The sequence below is a fragment of the Chiroxiphia lanceolata genome, chromosome 4, assembly GCF_009829145.1.
Source record: "Chiroxiphia lanceolata isolate bChiLan1 chromosome 4, bChiLan1.pri, whole genome shotgun sequence".
In the NCBI taxonomy this organism is placed as follows: domain Eukaryota; kingdom Metazoa; phylum Chordata; class Aves; order Passeriformes; family Pipridae; genus Chiroxiphia; species Chiroxiphia lanceolata.
This window is the reverse complement of record NC_045640.1, coordinates 46,516,236-46,534,668: the sequence shown is the minus strand read 5'-3', so window position 1 is coordinate 46,534,668 and position 18,433 is coordinate 46,516,236. Positions and strand designations below refer to the sequence as shown.

At 38.3% G+C, this 18,433-nt stretch overlaps 1 protein-coding gene across 2 annotated transcripts in view; it reads right to left on the bottom strand.

Moving 5' to 3' along the window:
* TNKS (tankyrase) overlaps window positions 1–18,433 on the bottom strand; it is a 136,800-nt gene that overhangs the window by 18,029 nt on the left and 100,338 nt on the right. For both annotated transcript variants that reach the window (XM_032685098.1, XM_032685100.1), the window contains 8 exons: window positions 17,498–17,589; window positions 17,335–17,413; window positions 9,255–9,426; window positions 8,025–8,104; window positions 6,913–7,058; window positions 5,767–5,932; window positions 2,736–2,955; window positions 2,360–2,469 (listed from right to left, as the gene is read on the bottom strand). In XM_032685098.1, the coding sequence (XP_032540989.1) occupies window positions 2,360–2,469; window positions 2,736–2,955; window positions 5,767–5,932; window positions 6,913–7,058; window positions 8,025–8,104; window positions 9,255–9,426; window positions 17,335–17,413; window positions 17,498–17,589 (1,065 nt within the window). The remainder of the gene's footprint in view (window positions 1–2,359; window positions 2,470–2,735; window positions 2,956–5,766; window positions 5,933–6,912; window positions 7,059–8,024; window positions 8,105–9,254; window positions 9,427–17,334; window positions 17,414–17,497; window positions 17,590–18,433) is intronic.

Here is an 18,433-nt window from a genome sequence, read left to right as displayed (position 1 = left end):
GCAGCTCCATAATCATCTGGATCTGTGCACTACCAGATCATTCACCAGTACATTAACAACTGGGATCAGGCACAGCATTATATTTCTGTCAAATCACCCTAAGTACATGACATGAAGTTTGTGTCAGCTGCAGAAGCAGACGTGATACTCGATCCTGCATTTAAAAAAATATTCATGGACAAATTTGAACTGGCAAATTTACATGGCTGCTACATTTGTGATACAACACTAGAAGCTCTGAAGATCAGTGTGTTGTGCTACTGTCTGTACACGGAAGAATATGTACTGTCTGTACACAGAAGTCTCTATTGTACTTTCTTTCTTGCAATTTCTTGCAAGACTTTGAACCTATCTGTGCCAGCACAGATTAGTTCTTTCTTCAATAATATTTTATGGGAGCTGTAATTGATAAAATGCATTATGAGTGTCATAAGGGAGAACTGTTTTACACGGGCTATAAAAGTAATGAACTTATAACCCCACACTTCCATCAATATCCCATCCTTAGAGTCTCCCCAGAAATATAAGAGAATGGAAAACTGGTAAATAAAATTTTTGCCTGCCTCTGACCAGTAGATTTTTTTTTTTGTGCAATACAGCTAAGAAATAAAAAAGCACATAGTCAAAATGAGTGGGTAGGAGGATGAAACACTGAACTTGTAAGCAGAAGCACAAACACTTGCCAATGGATTTCATTTTTCCCCTCACTGGCAATTAAATGACTCTTTGTAGCTCTCACAGAACGGCTTGCTCTCTGAACAAGTGTGATTTGAAAATACTGGAGACTTTATTTTTCCTCTCTGCAACTTTTAAACTTCTAAAGCAATTATTGTTACTGTGATTTTTCTGCTGCAGGAAGACCTACTGAGGGTCACACAGCATGAAGTACTGGATGGGAGAACTGAAGACACTTTGTGAGGAAAAGGCAGAGCCTGTGAAACCTGCCAGCTATGAACTTGTGAAACCAGTACTCATCGCTCTACCTCCCATTACAGAGATCAGGCTGATGACAGCTCAGAGAGAAGTGTGGGATGCCACAGGAAAGATATACAGCAACTCTTAACTAAATAAGTTGACAGAAAAGCATTAAACACTGTCTAGTTAACTCTTCCAAGAGAAAGTAATTAGATTGGCATTATGAATTTTAGAAGTGATAATCAGCTCAAACGAATTTCTAACATTTATCTGAGCCAGTAAGGGATGCTTTGACTTCACATACAATAGTTTCCCATGCCGGAACACAATCTTTGCAACAGAATTTATCTCTAGATCTAAGCAACATCCTCGGAATTAATATTTATAGCAGTAAGTATATAATAAACAATATTGCTTGGTATTAGGACCCAGTAACATAAAAGAATTCTGTGTTGCATTTCTCATATTTCATCAGGATTTGGAGCTTTTTGCTCTTTAGGACAGCAGGAATTCAGATTGACCTAAAGAACCAATGCAAATGATGTAGAATGAGTTTCATTCGTGCTCTTCTTAAAAACAAGGTGAACACTGTACTTTTTATTTCAACTCGTGTCTCTATTAGGGTCATCTCTCCCAGATTTTGCTGGTCTTGTGCCAGGCCAGGTAGTAACAAACAAAGCACATCACGAGACCATCAAAAACACTACAACTTCTTGAGCTTCATGTCTTCTGTTTGACTGCAAGCACACTGCTAGGAGCTTCTCAAGCACTGTCTCTGTACAATTACTTGCACAAGATTTCTTTCTGACCTCATCCACAACTAACAACTGCTTATAAGCAATCTATCAGGCATCTGTGCAACTGGTACAGAGGTGCTCCCTTCTATACGGAGGAAGAAGGGCCTGCCTCATCTAAAATGGCTTCAATCTACCACTGGACCCCCACTGCAGCAGATGGCTTGCCCTGAAGGACAACCATATTACGAACACAGTAGCCCTTCAATGCTGTAGCAATAGCTTCCCACCAGACACCAGCTGCAACAGATTTCCACTTCCCTATCATCACCTGCACACGATCCCCTGGTATTTTTCTCTTCCTTCCATCTACATCTTTCAGAGACAACTTGAGCTCTTTTCTGTTTCAAATGTCACCCCAAACTTAACAGTGTTCAATCCCATGCATCTGCTTGCCTGCATAAAAGCTATGTTGTAGTGATCTTTCCAAACTGCAGCCTTTAACTGCTACAGCACACCCGGATCTGTGTCTTACTTAGATCTGTAGGACTGCAAACAGCACTCACAACAGCAACTCAGCCCAACAAATATTTCACGCCATCAAAACCTGAACTATTTTCACAGAAAGACAGCTGCAAAATATCTGGCTTTGGATATGACTTCAAGAAGTTCCTTGCTGGTTTACTTATGGCAAGAATGCCTGCACCTACCCCGTAGGATGCTGCGTTATGTAGGGGGATTAATCCTCCTTTGTCCTGGGCATTAACATCAGCACCATGCTCAAGAAGGTATTCAGCTACTTCCAAATTGTTGTAACCAGCTGTAGAAAAGCACAGGAAAAGAAATTAGGAGAGTTAAACTAAAGAAAAATATTAGACAGAAAAGCTAAGGCAATTTTTCCGCTACAAAAGTTCCTCTTCCCTAGTAACTGTATTACCTCCTGATATATAGGTGCCACGGTTAACTCTTTGTACAGGACAGTTCTCTGCGGAACTCTTCTTATATCAGCCCTGGGTGAAATACACCCTTAGCCTCCCACAAATATACAAGCCACAAATATACCACAAAACCTGGTGAGTCACCCACCTGCAAGGTGTAGCGGTGTTGAATTTCTTCCCTGGGTGTCTCTGCAATTGATATTTTCTTGAGTACATAACTTCTGCACTCGTGCCAGGCACCCCTTCTTGGCAGCATCTAGCAAGGCAGCGTCTCCTCGCAGTAAGTCCTGGATATCTGTGTCCCCTTCTTTCACCAAATCTAGAGGAGTGTTCCCATCTCGATTCTTTTTTGTTGGATCAGCTCCATGCTGCAAAGCCAAATGTTACTGTCACAATCATGAGCAGAGCAGTGAACGTAAGTGTGCAGCTATTTCATGGAACAAGATAGAAGGCAGGGGATTTTGCTGACCTACCATCATTAAGTAACTGCACACGAGACTTAATTCAGGAGGCTGAGGCCTAACAGCACTAGTCTGAAACACAGCTGTATGAATCTCAACTCCACAGGCAAAAATGGCAACCCTCCACAAGAGCTGCCACTGCTCTGCTTGCAACTGAAGTACGTTCAGAATCATGTCCTGCATAGCTATTTCCTACTGTCACAGCAGGTGCTAAAGAAAAGCCAACTGCAAGCACTTTGCTGCCAGTCCTTCCCTTCTCCTGAAAACTGGCAGGAATCAAATGGCTGGCAGAGGTTTTTCCTTATCACAACTTTCTGAGCTAGCAAAGCCAGGCTATAAGTTTTACTAAATGCCACCCTGCTATTAAAAGGCACTTGTTTCAGAAGGGAATTAGAAAAATACTCTTCTCTACACATTCCAATAGATAACAGACGCATCTTAAGCAGTTTATAGGTCCTCGAAAGCAGTGAAGAAAAAATTCTGGTGGACAAGTGGAGGTGGATGACTGCTGGAGTACATCTCTGCTGGTAATACAAGCAGATCAGGCAGTGATAAGAACACAGAACTGGAGCACCAGTAGATGAGAAGGGGAACATACAGCTATATAGAGCATATGGTGTGAGTCATGTCCACATTCAGTTTTGTGGGAGGACAGCTCCTTCCCTGTTCACTCTCAGCAGCAGTGGAAAAAAACAAAGATAGATAAGGCAGAAGCAGCTGCTGGCATTGTATTCTCTGACTGGCCTCTTTAGAATAATCAAACAAGTGGTCCAACCCCTGCCAGCAAGTCTGCCCTACCATTTCCCACTGGACATGCTGGCAAATCTGTGTTAGTGTGAGCCACAGGGAATGAGCTGGGAATGTGGAGAACAGAAGGAATTAACTGCCTTGTATTTGGAAGCAGTACAACTATGCTCAGAGTGTAAAGGATAAACAACAAGGGACAGAAAGGGACAGAGTATTGATTACACAGAACCAGTTCCACATCTGTGGTTCTTTTAGGAAGAGAGTACTCTTTGCACAAAGCCCTTTAAACTGCAATGATTTCTCCAATATATGACCTTAAATCTCTTAATTTAAAACTCATCAAAATTGGAACTATTCAAATATGCTCCAGAATAAGTATCTGAATGAAGAGGCAGTGTCTTCTGAGACCCCCTTCAAGGCATAGAAACAAATGAAGGTGGTAATTTTAAAGAAAGGTGATGAAAAAAGACAGTGTCTCCAAAATGCCAGTATATTTTTGTTTCCTTCTTCAAGCAGACCAGGAGAGAAGGAGCACAAGTCAGGAGGATTCAAGCTCAACATCCACAACTCAGTGGAACTGACAACACTGCCAGCTGGCATAAGAGACACAGAGGAGAAACCCAGTGCAAGCTGCAGTGTGAGCACATCTCCACAGACACCCAGAGTCTTTACAAATCTGTCACCTTAGGGGCATATTTTAGCTCTTGTGCAAGAGTGATTTAAAAAAAAATAAATTTCAGCACTTTTCTATTTCCCATTGCACATCCATTCAGGATCCTTTGAACACAAAATATGGCTAAATTCCCAGTGGAATGATCAAAAAAGGCCAGAGAACTCCAGTGTCTATAAACCAACACTGTGCTTCAGAGATTATGAGTACTCCTATAGCTTGAGTTAATCTCTGTATTCAGCTGTTACTTCCATGGCCATCATCATGCCTACTCCACAGACATATCTGAATATCTTCTGGTTCCTGTTGTAGATGTGTTTCAAACTAATGTGTTACTCTCTCTAACTGCTTTTTTGGCAATTAAGTGAAATAATGAATGAGATAGGAGGGAAACAGCAGGGCTTTGCAGCAGCAAATGAAAGGCTGCTGGGGAAGATCCTCATTATTTTAAGACTATCCATATTATGACTTACTCCCATTTTAAATGTTGTGCTTCAGAGGAACATAAGTAGGCAAGGCTGAAACCAGGAAATAGGACTGACAAGAAATTCTGCTCTAGCACCCTCTCTCACCCTCCCACGGCAGGATACGACCTTATGTTAAGAAGTTTCTCAGACTCATGTTTCTCACTGGAAACATCTTTGCATTACCTCATCTTTTTACAGGTTCTTCCACTAAGTATAATGAATATTTATGCCACAGCATATTAATATGCATTTCCTCCAGAAGCTTGATAAATTATACATTAACATAACAGTTTTAAATTTCTCTCATACCAAACACCATTTAGGACCCACCTTCAGTTATTGCTCTGTAACACACTCTTGCATAAGTATTAACAAAATTTACTTAAATGCAGTAACTGTTCCAGAAAAGGATGGATAAGACAAGGTGGGGGTTTTGTATTTCTACACAAATTCAGCTGTTTTTTCCAGTTTGAGAGTCTTGTCCTACCTGGCTAATAGTATTAATACATGTGCTGCAAAGAGTACCTGTACTGATGATTCTTAAGACATTACACAAGAAATCATCTGACAATTGTCAGATGAAAATTGATTCAAAGATACCACAAGAACTCACTGAGTGCTATTAACTTTGCATTAATTAATCTTCAGAAAAATAAACATATATGAATTTAAGGACTGTTGTAGTTTAAGCTCAGATGGAAATTAGAAGGGTCTCTCAACCCTTCCTTGTCTTTCCCCCACCCCAAAACAGCACTGTAACAGCTACTGAGAAGAAATTAACTCTACCCTAGCTAAAACCAGGACAAATACATATCTGAGAACTCCAGCACATACTTTTAAAAGCAGTTTGCAGATTTCATATTTTCCTTTTGCTGCTGCTTCATGTAGAGGAGTGAATTTCCACAGGTCGGCCACGTTGACGGAAGCACCGTGCCTCACTAAGAGTTCAGCCACTTCGTAGTGTCCATAAGAACAGGCGTTGTGCAGGGGTACCAAGCCACTAATCAAAGAGAAAGTATTAATAGCTAAACAGAATAAAATCCAATATGTAATCCTATAAAGTTCCAGTAGATAAAACTCCCACTTCACCAGACATTATCGGTAACTTTCAGTCTTTCCAGTTTTCATGGTTTTATTTCTCTTCTATTAAAATATCAATTAAAACTTAATTATCATCCTTCAGTTCTCATCCACGAGACTCTTAAATACTTAGCAAGCCCAGCTGTTACTGCTTCCACAAGCACGTAACTTCAATGCTGTTAACAACAGCCAACATCTAAACTGCAAGACTCACTGTTGTTCTCAGTTGGATACCGAGTGTAAATTCCAGAAAAGATATAACACTATATAAAGTGTTTGAAGTACAGTTATTAGGTAAGCACTTCACACCTGAGAGATACAGAAAGATGCCCAAACATTTCTTTCAGGAAGAGTCTGAAAATTCAGTATGGGAAATTAATTATCCCCCACCCTGAACTAATATATTGGAGTGAAAGATCAAACATAATCATGCTATTCTACACGACTGCTTTGCAATTAATGCAGAAACCTGTAAATGGTTCATATAATTTAACTGAATATTAACTCAATAAATAACTTAATAATAAAAGCTAACTAATAGAATTAGGAAAATGACCAGAGATAACCCTAGTATTTTACCCCATTCTACTCAAAACTAATTTTAGATCACCTAAAACAAGTTAAAGGCTGCTTTTAAGCACAACAAAGTCTCCAAAATGGGCAAAAGGGAGAAGTATCATGTACTACAGTGTACCTGATGATGGCTTTGCCAAAAAGCAAAGTATGCCTTAATGGTCTATAAATCTCCCTACAGCATAGGAACAAAGCAGAACACGAAGAAGGGGAAGAGAAAAATTTTCAAGAGAAAAACATGATGGTTACTGAGACCTGAGCAAAATGAATATGCAGGATATAAGTCTCATACTAATAGAAAACAGCATTTCATGGAATTCAATGTACCCTTTATCTTTGGCATGCACATCTGCTCCATGGTGCAACAGATACTCCACCACTGATACGCGGTTATATCCTGCAGCAAAATGCAGTGGCGTTGAATGACGGCCTTCCAGATCTCTACAATTCACATTCTGAGGGCTGCAAAGTTGCTGCAAAGACAAAAATAGCCAAAATCTAGTACAGAACCAAACCAAACAAATAGAAAAACTCCACAAAACCAACCAAAACCAACAGAACACCAAACAAACAAACCCAAAAGAAAAAGCCTAAACTACCATCTCCAGAGACTCCAAACCATTATATACATTATATACCATTATATTATATACAAATTTTCAGAAGTTAAGTATCAGGAAATTTGTTTGCACTTAGATAAAGTTAAAAAAATAATTGCTCTAAATTTATGGCTGAAAGTACCTCTATAACAAACAAGACTTAAATGATGGAAGCAGTATGAAGAAGTTCCTAAGGTATTAGAAAGGATGAACCTCTACATCATGAAGTACCAGTTTCAAGGCCATGTAATTTTTTCCAGATATGTTATCATTTCCAGCCCATGCTGCATTCAGAAATCTAGAAATATTGAGCTTAGCAGTCAGAGGAGCTGCTGGTGCACAAAACTGCTGCTGTTTGAATATTAATATATATCATGTTGAAGCTCAGGGCAGGAATGTATGCAGAACAGTCTATATGCAGGCCGTGTTGCCCACACACCAAGTATGAAAGACAAGATCAAACCTTCCTATGATGTTGGGAGTCCATGGCCTGATCCTTCACCTTCAGATGAAGGATGGCTTAAAATAAGAAGTCTGCTACCTGTTAATAGTGTTTGCTTGCCTTCTGATTGAATCATGCACTTGAGGCTTGTTTCTACTAAACTGATTCTGCAAATCACAGGGTTCACTTCAAAGAATTATGGCTACATCTGAGTCCATCAAAGGCTGTGTGAAGGACTGGTAAAATGAGCAACCAAAAACTCAAGAGAAACACACCTCAGGATTTTTTATGATGTACCTTTCACTGGGCATTACTTCCACAACTCTCATAGCACAGGTTTCCACAAGCCTTGCAAAGTGATGCAAAGTGGAAAATTAACATGAATTGCTCAAACCTACCTTCACAGTTTCCAAGTCTCCAGCTTTAGATGCTTCTAACAACCGATAATCCACATCTGATGTGCGCACAGGTGTACTTTCTACACAGGGATAAAGATGTTTAGGATTACTTAGGATAATTAAGTTATATTAACTCGTGATCAACATATTTTCCAAAATTGGGGGGTGAAGTTGGTTTGTTGTAATCTGTAAAAATGCAATTGGGGTTGTGGTGTTCAACAAAAAAGCTGAATAAGGAGTCTTAGTTTCAGTGTAAACCAGTAAGTTTTTGACTCTAGAGCTGACATTCTTCTCTCTCAATCCACATACATACATTCATGTGCACATTTTAAACTGGTAATGCTATCTGTGTAACCAACTACATCTCAGGAGTGGGTACACTTCAAAACAGTCCTTCCTTGTACTGCTGTAAAATGCCTTTTTTTTTTTTTGTCCTGTTTTAAAGCAATAAAGTTGAAAACATTGGAGGAAATGGAGTTTCTAGCTACCACAGATCTTCTCATCTATCTAGGTATGTGCTTTTCCTTGACTACCTGCACATCTCACTGTAAGGTGAGTTACTTCCTCTGTAGTTGCTACTGATGCAATTATTCTTCTCTGTACTTGCAAAAATTCAACTGTAACATGCATAAGAGGATGCAAACCCTTAAGCACTTACAGGAAAAACAGTGGCACCCTCTTTAAACATTCATTCACTTCTTCAATGCAAGATATAAACAAATTGTTATCTACGCAGGTTGTTATCTAAGCACTTTAACAACAAAATCTTTCTCTGCTGGACAAGTGACGGATTTGAAGTAAAAGTCCAAACAGCTTAGCAAATATCAGAATTTTTCTGCCTGTAACACTCTACTTGTGACTGCTAAAGTATAGAGTACCTAACAGGGAGGCCGGTGAAGGGAAGAAGGTTTCCCACATGCTCAGCGATATTCCAGTTGCCTTGGAACTTGCTACCAAAAAAGCCCCAAAACTCCCTACATGTGCCTTCCTACAAGCTCCCTGTATAGCAGCATGCTCTAAATCTACAAAAGGTTTATTTTCTTCCCAATTTGCACAAAATCACTGAACTGATCAGTGCTCTTTATTTACGTATTTATATTTTCTGACAAGTATCACACAGGGATAGATGAGAAAACTACTGCAAGTCTCTTACATTGAAAAAGAAATAAGATCCAAAGCTGTAAAGGGAGAAATCAAAGTTCAAATACACAATCCTTTATTTTTACCCACCACTTAGAATCTGTTGCACTGCTTCATTTCCCATCTGTGCTGCTGTGAAGCCTTGTAAAGAGATGATGGAAGGATCAGAGCCGTAACTCAGCAACAGCCGGCAGGTTTGCAAGTGACCTGCTAATGCAGCCCTGTGCAACGCTGTTTGACCAAGTGTGTCCAGTGCATTCATCTGAAAAATCAGCAGCAATATAAAATAAAACACTGCTATAATTAAAAGCCTGCACCTGTCCCTGTCCTTAATAAGAAGAATTTTCTGGCAGACAAATTTATCTTTCAATTCCTCTGCACTGAAATTAAACAAAACCAAATGACAAAACAGGAAAACACTCCAAAGGAAAAATAATGCACCATAGATATTTTCGTGTCTTTTAACAACAGAGGTTATTTGTTTGCAGAGCTAGCAGACAACATAGGATCCCCAAAACCATACTTAAAATAACGATCAAGCTTTTGAAAAATTCGATGAAGCCGACCTTTTGTAAGAAAAGCAAACCTATCACAAAAGAGGAGAAGGACATAAATAGTTTACCAAACAATTCGAAGGTCTTCCAGCTTTAAGGAAATTACCATCTCTCATTCTCAGAAGGAGAATTAACTCAACATTACACGCTACCAAGAATTAATGCAAAACAAAGATGTCAAACTAGGAATTCTATGAAGGGTGGGGGAAAAAACTTGGATACAACAGTCCATTTCCTCCTCATTTTTTGTGCCTTTACAGAAATGTTAAGCATAACTGGATATAATTCTACTCAATACAGGATTGCATAAACAGGCAAAATGGAGTATTGTTTTCAAAGAGTATGAGATAATGGAAACATATCTGCCTGTCAAGATCTAAAAGAGTACCTAAATAACTAGAAGCATCTCCACTGGTACACTATCAAAGAAAGGCAAAGAATAATAGAGAGCTTTAAAAAGCGGAAAAACATCCCCATAAAAATAATCTTTTGAGAAGATACTCTGTACCTAGTAGCAATTCATTACAAATTTAAATGCTAATGCCCAACAGCTTTTTTACCACTTTATGAAATACAGAACTACTCTATATTCTCTGCAAGCAACTCAGAACCTGTTATCTGTTTCCAAGCCTACAGATTGCAGGCTGTGAACTGCATGCATAATAGACTTTGTCCTGTAAAAACCCCACCCTTCTACCTTCTCAAAATCTTTGTGGTGGCAGCAAACAAAGGTTTTACTTGTTATTTATCACCTAAAATGCATCATGCAAACTCTACTACATTTCTACAAAAACAAATGAAAAAACGTCTGGGGTAAGACACGTGTTCTATAACTAAATGAAATTTAATTAGAGGAGTACCTATGTAAAGCTCTACTACCAAATAGGGTAAAAAAATAAATAAAATACCTGCAATACTACAATATCAAGCCACAGAAAAGAACAAAGAACAACCAACTGAATAAAGAGAAGCATGATTCAATATAGTCTGAAACTATTTTACAGACTGATGAAGCAAAAATTTCTCAGATCACAAACCTCTCTTACAGGAAGATGGACAGAACAGTTCTGCTTTCTTCTAACTGTGCTCAGCTCATGCCACTCTAATGGGATTGCCCTAAAAGTTTTGTTTCAAATAAAAAACTTACTGCTATCATGAATATTAAATAGATGCTGAATGTCCCAAATCCATCATTTTGTTTAGATGAGGATACTCATCTACTTCAGGACGCTGGATACCTTTCAGCAATGAGAAGGGCCCAGAGAAAAGCAGAGGTCTGGGGCTATAGACGTTTAGTGATGGTAGAGGCAGAATGAAATGAGATTTGTGAATTCTGGAAGTAGCTGATAACACTGCTCATCCAAGAAGAAAATCATAAGTAATGTCTTCTTTAACACTGAATTCCTGTGTTAAACATGCCTGTACTGAACAAACTGTAGGAGCAACAGTAGCAAGGCATTCACACTGCAGAACTTGATACTGACTAAGTTCCTGGAAAAAATGTTAATATTCATTTGAAAAGAACACTGTCACAGTCATCAGAGCCATCATCTCACATGTCTTATCCAGGTCTCCTTTCACTTCCAAATCATTATCTTTGCAAACAATCAATTCTAGTGGCAGAAGAATGTCAGCCATTTGAAGAAATACCTGCTTGCTTCTGAGACAAAAAGGGCTGCAGCTGACAGAGGGATGCATGCACCAAATGCAGCTGCTCTTTACCTCAGAAGCAGAATAATGCTTTGCAGGGCAATTTCACTGGGAATGTGTTCACTTTGGGGCAGGTCTTCTCTCACCAGTAATGCAACACTTGTCTAAAACCAACCAAAGAATGTACTCCAATAAGGCTGGAAGCAACGGGATTTATTTCCAAATGAAAATCAACTTGAGCACTACAAACTGAAATACAAAACTGAGATTAAAGTCTCATAAAACCCAAACCTGGTACAGCATATGCTTGGGTTAACCATTGTTTGATACCAGGTCTAAAAACATGCCTTTTCAAATTCAGAGCTAAAGTTTAAGCCCTATTTGACAAAACATAAAATATCCAAGGTGTACTGCCTTATTTGTGCACTGGGAAGGCAGATTGTTCCAGCTGCACTTATCAAAAAATGATAAATATTCATTTGGTCCCCTTTATAGGCAGTCTGAAATTAGAAGGCTTGCAGTTCTGAATTATTTTACAGAGAAGTTTTCTGCAAGGAGTTAAAAATTACAGGTTTGACAGCTTTTATTCCACAGGAATTCCACTGGCTTTCAATCTGATTTCTTCACCTTTTAGCATGAAAAGAGTCATTCCACTGCTCAAAACACAAACACAGAATGCAGTTATCAAATTAAGAGTTTTTAAGTAAGGCTTTTCACAGAAGGATACTGTCCTATACAGTATTTCCCAATGTAGACTTCCTTCTGTTCTTTCCTTTCATTCCCTTCATTTCCTTTTCCCCATCCTGAATAGACACAGTAGAGAAATGGAAACAGTCATGTACCATCAGACACCGCAGAGATTTCCCCTTCCTCCACTGCTGCTCTCTTGGAGCAATATACACAGTTATAGCAATATTCCCTTGGCTGCCAGGCACTTCTGGCAGCTCAACAGCTGGGACTCGTTCAGGAAACATTTTTTGCAAGACTTCATAATCATATCAGCTTTCTGTCAATATCAAATGTCCTAAATATCCTCCTACTCCTTGATACTACAGCAGCACAAAAAGCAACAGCTTCCAAGCACTGCAAGTTTCTCTGTGAGATCTTTCTAAAAACCACATGTGAAACCTGTGCTCAGACAACAGTTCCAGTATCAGAGTATCCTTCCCTGCAGTGCAAGTCTTCTAACTGCTCTCCTGGTGCATTAATTCTGAAGACAACTTGCAGTACGTCTTGTGTCTTTGTGCATTGCTAACAATAAACATGACAGGAGTGAAGAGGCACTGGTGACAATTTTAAGTTCTGTCAGCAGGAAAAAAAAACAGTAAAAAAGGGTCAGTTTCACTCTGAAAGCTCTTACATGATCCGGTCAGATGTTCCACAACTGCCCCTTCTGCATAAAAGCTTAAGATTAATGTCAGGATGTTTGCGTGTCTCAGCAGTGAGAAAAGTTGAACCACTAAATCACAATAGATCACACAGTTCTTCACATAAGGTTAACGGTCATAGTCCAGAACCTACTTTATGAAGGAAATTTAATTTTTCAATGCTTACTGTTTACGGAGAAAATCGTATCTCTACCCGAAATGTTGGACGCAAATGTATTATACAACACAGTTATTCAAAACCATTTCAGTTTGTTGTGTTGGTCTAGACAGATGGTGAGCATTTTCAAATCCATGATCAAGAAAGGTTGACAACACGCTACTCCAATGCACAGAAACATCTGTATTATGCAAAGATCCATAAAGCAAGATCCTCCCAGCAGAGCAGAATGAAGTCGTTTCTGCTACCATCATGAATAGGGACACTGTCTCTCTGATATGACCTTAGAAAGGCTCATTTTCTCTTGCAGAAGAATGGTTTCAACAGTATCCTTTAGAGGTGTAGCATAGTTAAAGAGCATTCATGACATCTCCACACTTGCCCAAGATAGCAGTGAACTTGCACGCATAAAGGTTTTTCTTTCCAGCAATCATTCCGATTCAGAAAATACTCTAATTCCGTTCTTCTGCACTACTACAAAGCTGAATGTCTTTCCAGACATATTAAATTTCCCATGGATCTGTAAATTCGGACAAGGAGTTAGTTGCAAAAAATATTCAACTATCTAGCAATACAACAAAACAGGATAAAACTCACTTTTTCACCAGCTCACCACCTTCAAATTATTTTCTTTTTAAACGAAGGATTTTGATCATCTTCAAAGATAAAATTGTGGCATTTGAAGATTTGCTCATCGTTCTAATAAAAATTGTTTATGTTTGAGGATTCTTCAAATATGCTCTGCTTTTATTTTGAGGATATTCAACATCAAATAAGCCGTGATGTGAAATGCTGTCTGACACTGCAGTTCAGGCAGGCAAGTAAAAACTGGATATGACAGTTAAAACCACAGATATTTATGATCAACATTCTTGAGGAAAATTCTAAGAAATACCAAGGTTTCTTACTTGTGCTTTAAATGTACAATTGACAGCCAACTTCTGCAAACTCAAGTAACAAGTTAATGAAAATATCTTCCAGGGCACGTGTATTGCTTAACAATAACATGCTAATGTGCAAGGGATGTGCACCAAGGACTTCTTCACAGTTCAAATTACGAACCTAGTTTATGCTGTCAGTAAGGGCCAGTACCACACACCAAAATAAGCAAGTTGTGACTTTAGGTTAATTCTTGCCAATGCTAACGTTCTTAGAAATCTTTCTGTAAAATAAGTCTAGATCAAGCACATGTTTTTCAAGCAGTCTTTCACTGTTTATTATCGTCTAACATACTTCAAACAGCAAATGTATACAATGATAAAATTAAATCCAGCTCCAAGACCAGGAACCATCTCTTGTTCATCCCCAAAAAATTCCCTAAAGCAGTCTTTGCCATGTTACAGCTCTTTTTCCAGAACAAGAAAAGACTAAGCAAACATGCATACTTCACTTTAGCCCACTTTTGCTGTCTGACTCAGCTGCTCCTCAAGGAAACAGCAGAACTTCCTCTCTATTGCTAATACAATCACAAATTATTTTCAATCCTCAGAACTTGATATGACTTTGTCTCCTAAATCTATTACTGGTTATTTTGTGGATCAGCTGTCTGCCTTTTGGCATGGAATTTCAGAAGAAGAAAGTTCCATGTTCTTTGAAGCCCCAATTACACATCTTTTTCAAATTGTTACTCTCTCTATAATCAGTAGTTATTTCCAGAAGGTAGATTAAAGCTGACTTGTATAGTACCTCTCCTTTGAGAGAAGAAATGACTGTAAAGTAAAAAAAAAGACATGGTAGCTGCCATCTATACACACTTCAGAAAGCATTTGATACGGGATCACATGTGAAATATTTTATATGAAAAAAATAGGGATTGGTTGAAGAACTGAATGTATTGAAAGTGGGAAGGCTGCTCAGTGGTTGGTTGTGGGACAATTTTATTCTACTATTTGCATTAATGATCTTGGCACAGGAGAATTGTGCTGAGGGGCACAAATACACAAAATTAGCAAAAAAAAAATAATCAAGATTCTCTGTGCACTACAAGATTATAGGAAGGATCCGAGTATTACTATCTCATGTCTATTAAAAAGGCAAACATGATCCCAATATGCATCAGTCCAGCATTTACACAGAGATATGGAAGTGCCATCATGGAAGGCAGTGGGGGAATGAATTCCGTTCTTGTTGTCTGAGCTCCGAGATTTCTTCTGGTGCTAGTAAAGAGAAGGGGTTATAAGCATAAATAGGAAATGGCAATGTTCCCTTATGAAGGATGACTAAGTGTTTGAGGCTTTTAGCCTACAAAAACAAAGGCTTAGAAGAATCAGTTTGTTCACTGCAAATACCTCACCAAAGGAAGCATCAAAATGGAAAAGATGCATTTAAAATGCAGGAGAGTGCTGTTCGAAGCTGCTACTGCAGTGGGACTAGATCCACCAGCCTGTGAGAACCCTCTCTTGTAAAAAATACCAACTAAACATGATCAAACAGCTTAGTACATCTGGTTACATCTTATGAAGTAACTAAAATTCAAGGCACAAAAAGAGTAAACATTAATAAAAAATTTCCAAAACCACAATAAATTTAAAAAAATAATAATATCAAAAACCTGTATCACGCTTCAGGGATTAAAGCTACCATGTCCCAACAATTAGAAACAAAGAAATATCAATGTTAAAAGTATCTGATGAACTGCATGTCCACAATCTTGAAAGCAAGAGGTCAAATGATATATCCAAGCAAGACAAACATTTTAGAGTAATTAAATACGCCTAGTTAACTAATAAATCCTCTTGAGCATATCCCATCTGAGAACTTCAAAGTGCCTCATAAAACCTTAACGATCTATCTCTCATTAAAAATTATGGTTGCATTATGTGCTGTTTTATAGCTAAGAAACTTTGGACACTGATAAAGAGGGACCTGATCCATTGCAGTATGGAAATATATACTTAATATTAACTTCAATTGGTCTCCTGCCATGCACTTAAGTGCTTTGCTAGATCGTAAATGTGAGCGGCTATCCTCAGAATAACACAGGATACAGGATATGAATGAAGAATGAGGTTTAATGACCACCTCTATTTGCATACTGTCGATGGAATAAACAACAGAACACAGCGCGGCATTATTCTGTAGATAACTGTGGGCCACTCACCACCATCATTCGGTCCACAAGTGACTCACAGATCATGATTTAGAAAATCCTGCTTCAGGATATAAAGCTATCAAAAGAACACACTACTGACAAAACCAATAAAATTTGGCCTTCCAGTAAGGATCTTTGAGCTTACTCCTAACCTGACTACACTGAGCTAGATTTTCAAGGGAGCACTAATTTAAATACCTAAAGTACAGTAGCAGGCTTTCCAGAAAGCCTCAGCGCACACCAACTACTTGTATTTCAAAGCAGGTAGTATGTTGGTATCAGTACATCTGAAACTCTGGCACATTCAGTTCAGTGCCTGACCAAATACTATCAGTACTCAATTCCTGTGCAAAATCAGATCCATAAAGCCATGAGGTATCTATTCAAAATATGGCAAAATTCATTTTTTTTTCACTTCCAGTGCATAGGTATGCTACTAAGGGTGAATCTGGGAAAATAATAATGAATGGTTTTAATGACTATCTCTGGCCCTGCTTTCTTGGGAAGTTACCACTGCATCAGGATTCTCAAATGTGATGCCATAGTATTGTTGTCAAGCTATTTTACGATGCCATTAAAGTACTGTGGAAGTGAATCAGATACTGAACTCTGACAGTGAGATATCATACAGGCTTATAAATTAAAACCCACTGATTCAAAATAAAAAGACTTAATTAAGTAACTAAGTATATCATTACCATAAATGTCAAGTTTGCTGCCAAAATTTGGAAAAATATAATTCTGAAATACTTCTGAAAGATGCTTAAACCACATTCTAAATAAAGTTATACTTTCCTGTGCCTTTAACTAATAATTTGCTGAACCATGTGTTTCTAAACAAGCTTCACTGTAAGTTCACAAATTACTTCGGTCAGCACCTATCAACATCTAAAGGGCACAGCAAAAGGATCTCACTGAGAGAACAAGAAGCAAGCAAGGGCTAAGGCATACTCAGCATTAGACTACTACACTCAGTGTCAGCAACCTCAGACATGGGATATTTTCAACAAGATAAAGCCAACAAGATAAAGCAACAAGAGGCACCTAGATGACCACATTTATTAGAAATTAGTAGCAAGATTCATTAAAAATTAGTAAGCTAGACTCCTAAAACCTGTATTCAGATACCTGGAGAGAATACCTAATTTCAAATGCACTTCCTGAAGATCCTGTAGTGATTTAAGATAAACATTCTTCAAGGTTAACACAAGAAGCACAAGGCATACAGAATAAAAAGCAATAACTATCATAAAAACTAACATGGTATTTAACCAACATAACCCTTCTTCTTGCCTTTTGCGTTAAATAATATACATGTAAGTATATTTACCTTTGCTCCATGTTTATGCAGAACTTCCATGACATCATTATGAGCTTTTTCAGCTGCAACATGTAAAGGTGTCATGAAGCTAGAGAAATAAAAAAAAAAGATATTAGTTTTACACTCCGAGTATGAGAGTCTTTTGGAAAATTCAGAAATTTCAGAAACGTACTCTTTGTTTTTCTCATTAACATTTGCTCCTTTCCTGAGCAATAGTTCTGTAACTTGCTTCCGCTTGGGATGCACAGCAGCCACAGCACAGTGCTGTAAAAAAAAGTAAACATAAATTATATTTCAACTACATCGATGACAAAGAACTTAAAGATACATTACTTCATCTCTTAATTACACTGTTAAAATCAGATGACAAAATTTACAAACAGAATCCATCATATTTCTGCTGAAACCTAACATACTGAACAAATACAAGCTAGTGATCAATGCTAAATTATTCTACTCAGAAAAACAGTTTTCATTTTAAAGCTATTTGTCACTTAAAAAAAAAGCAGTATGGTCCCAAATACATTAACCAGCTATCAGGACAAAACTGACACATAATGCACAAAGGAGGTAAAGACAAACAGTTTGAAAGAGCCTAACTTTCTACAGGGGTCTTCCAAAAGAGTCCTTAAGATTCTGCTGCTCTTGTCAGATTGACATGACTTGTACGTTGCTTTGTTCCTTCTACTTCAAAGTGTCCTGAACTTGTTTTTGGCTATTTGTGTTACGAACCCAACTACAGATTATGTAATAAGCAAACAGGCAATAAATTTCTCTTACAGTCTCTTTTTTAACGCGCTGTGAGAAAGACAGACCTTTCACACAGGGCTTTTCAATGCTCACACCTGCCCTTGTGGGACACAGCCCACACAGTGCCCAGCTAGGTGTAACTGTTCTCCTAAATGCAGCTGGCATCTGCCACTGTTTCTCAACAGTGGCTCTATCAATGCATTCCTGAGGCCTGAAATTACCAGCATGGTTCCAGATAAGATTGAACAGCAGGTTTTAAAATCAGTCCAGAAATGTCTGTTTCAAGTTTGGATGTCTCAAGAAAGCAGACTATAAGAAAAAGGAGAAACTTCTGGATGTTTCTGTTAACATGTTTACC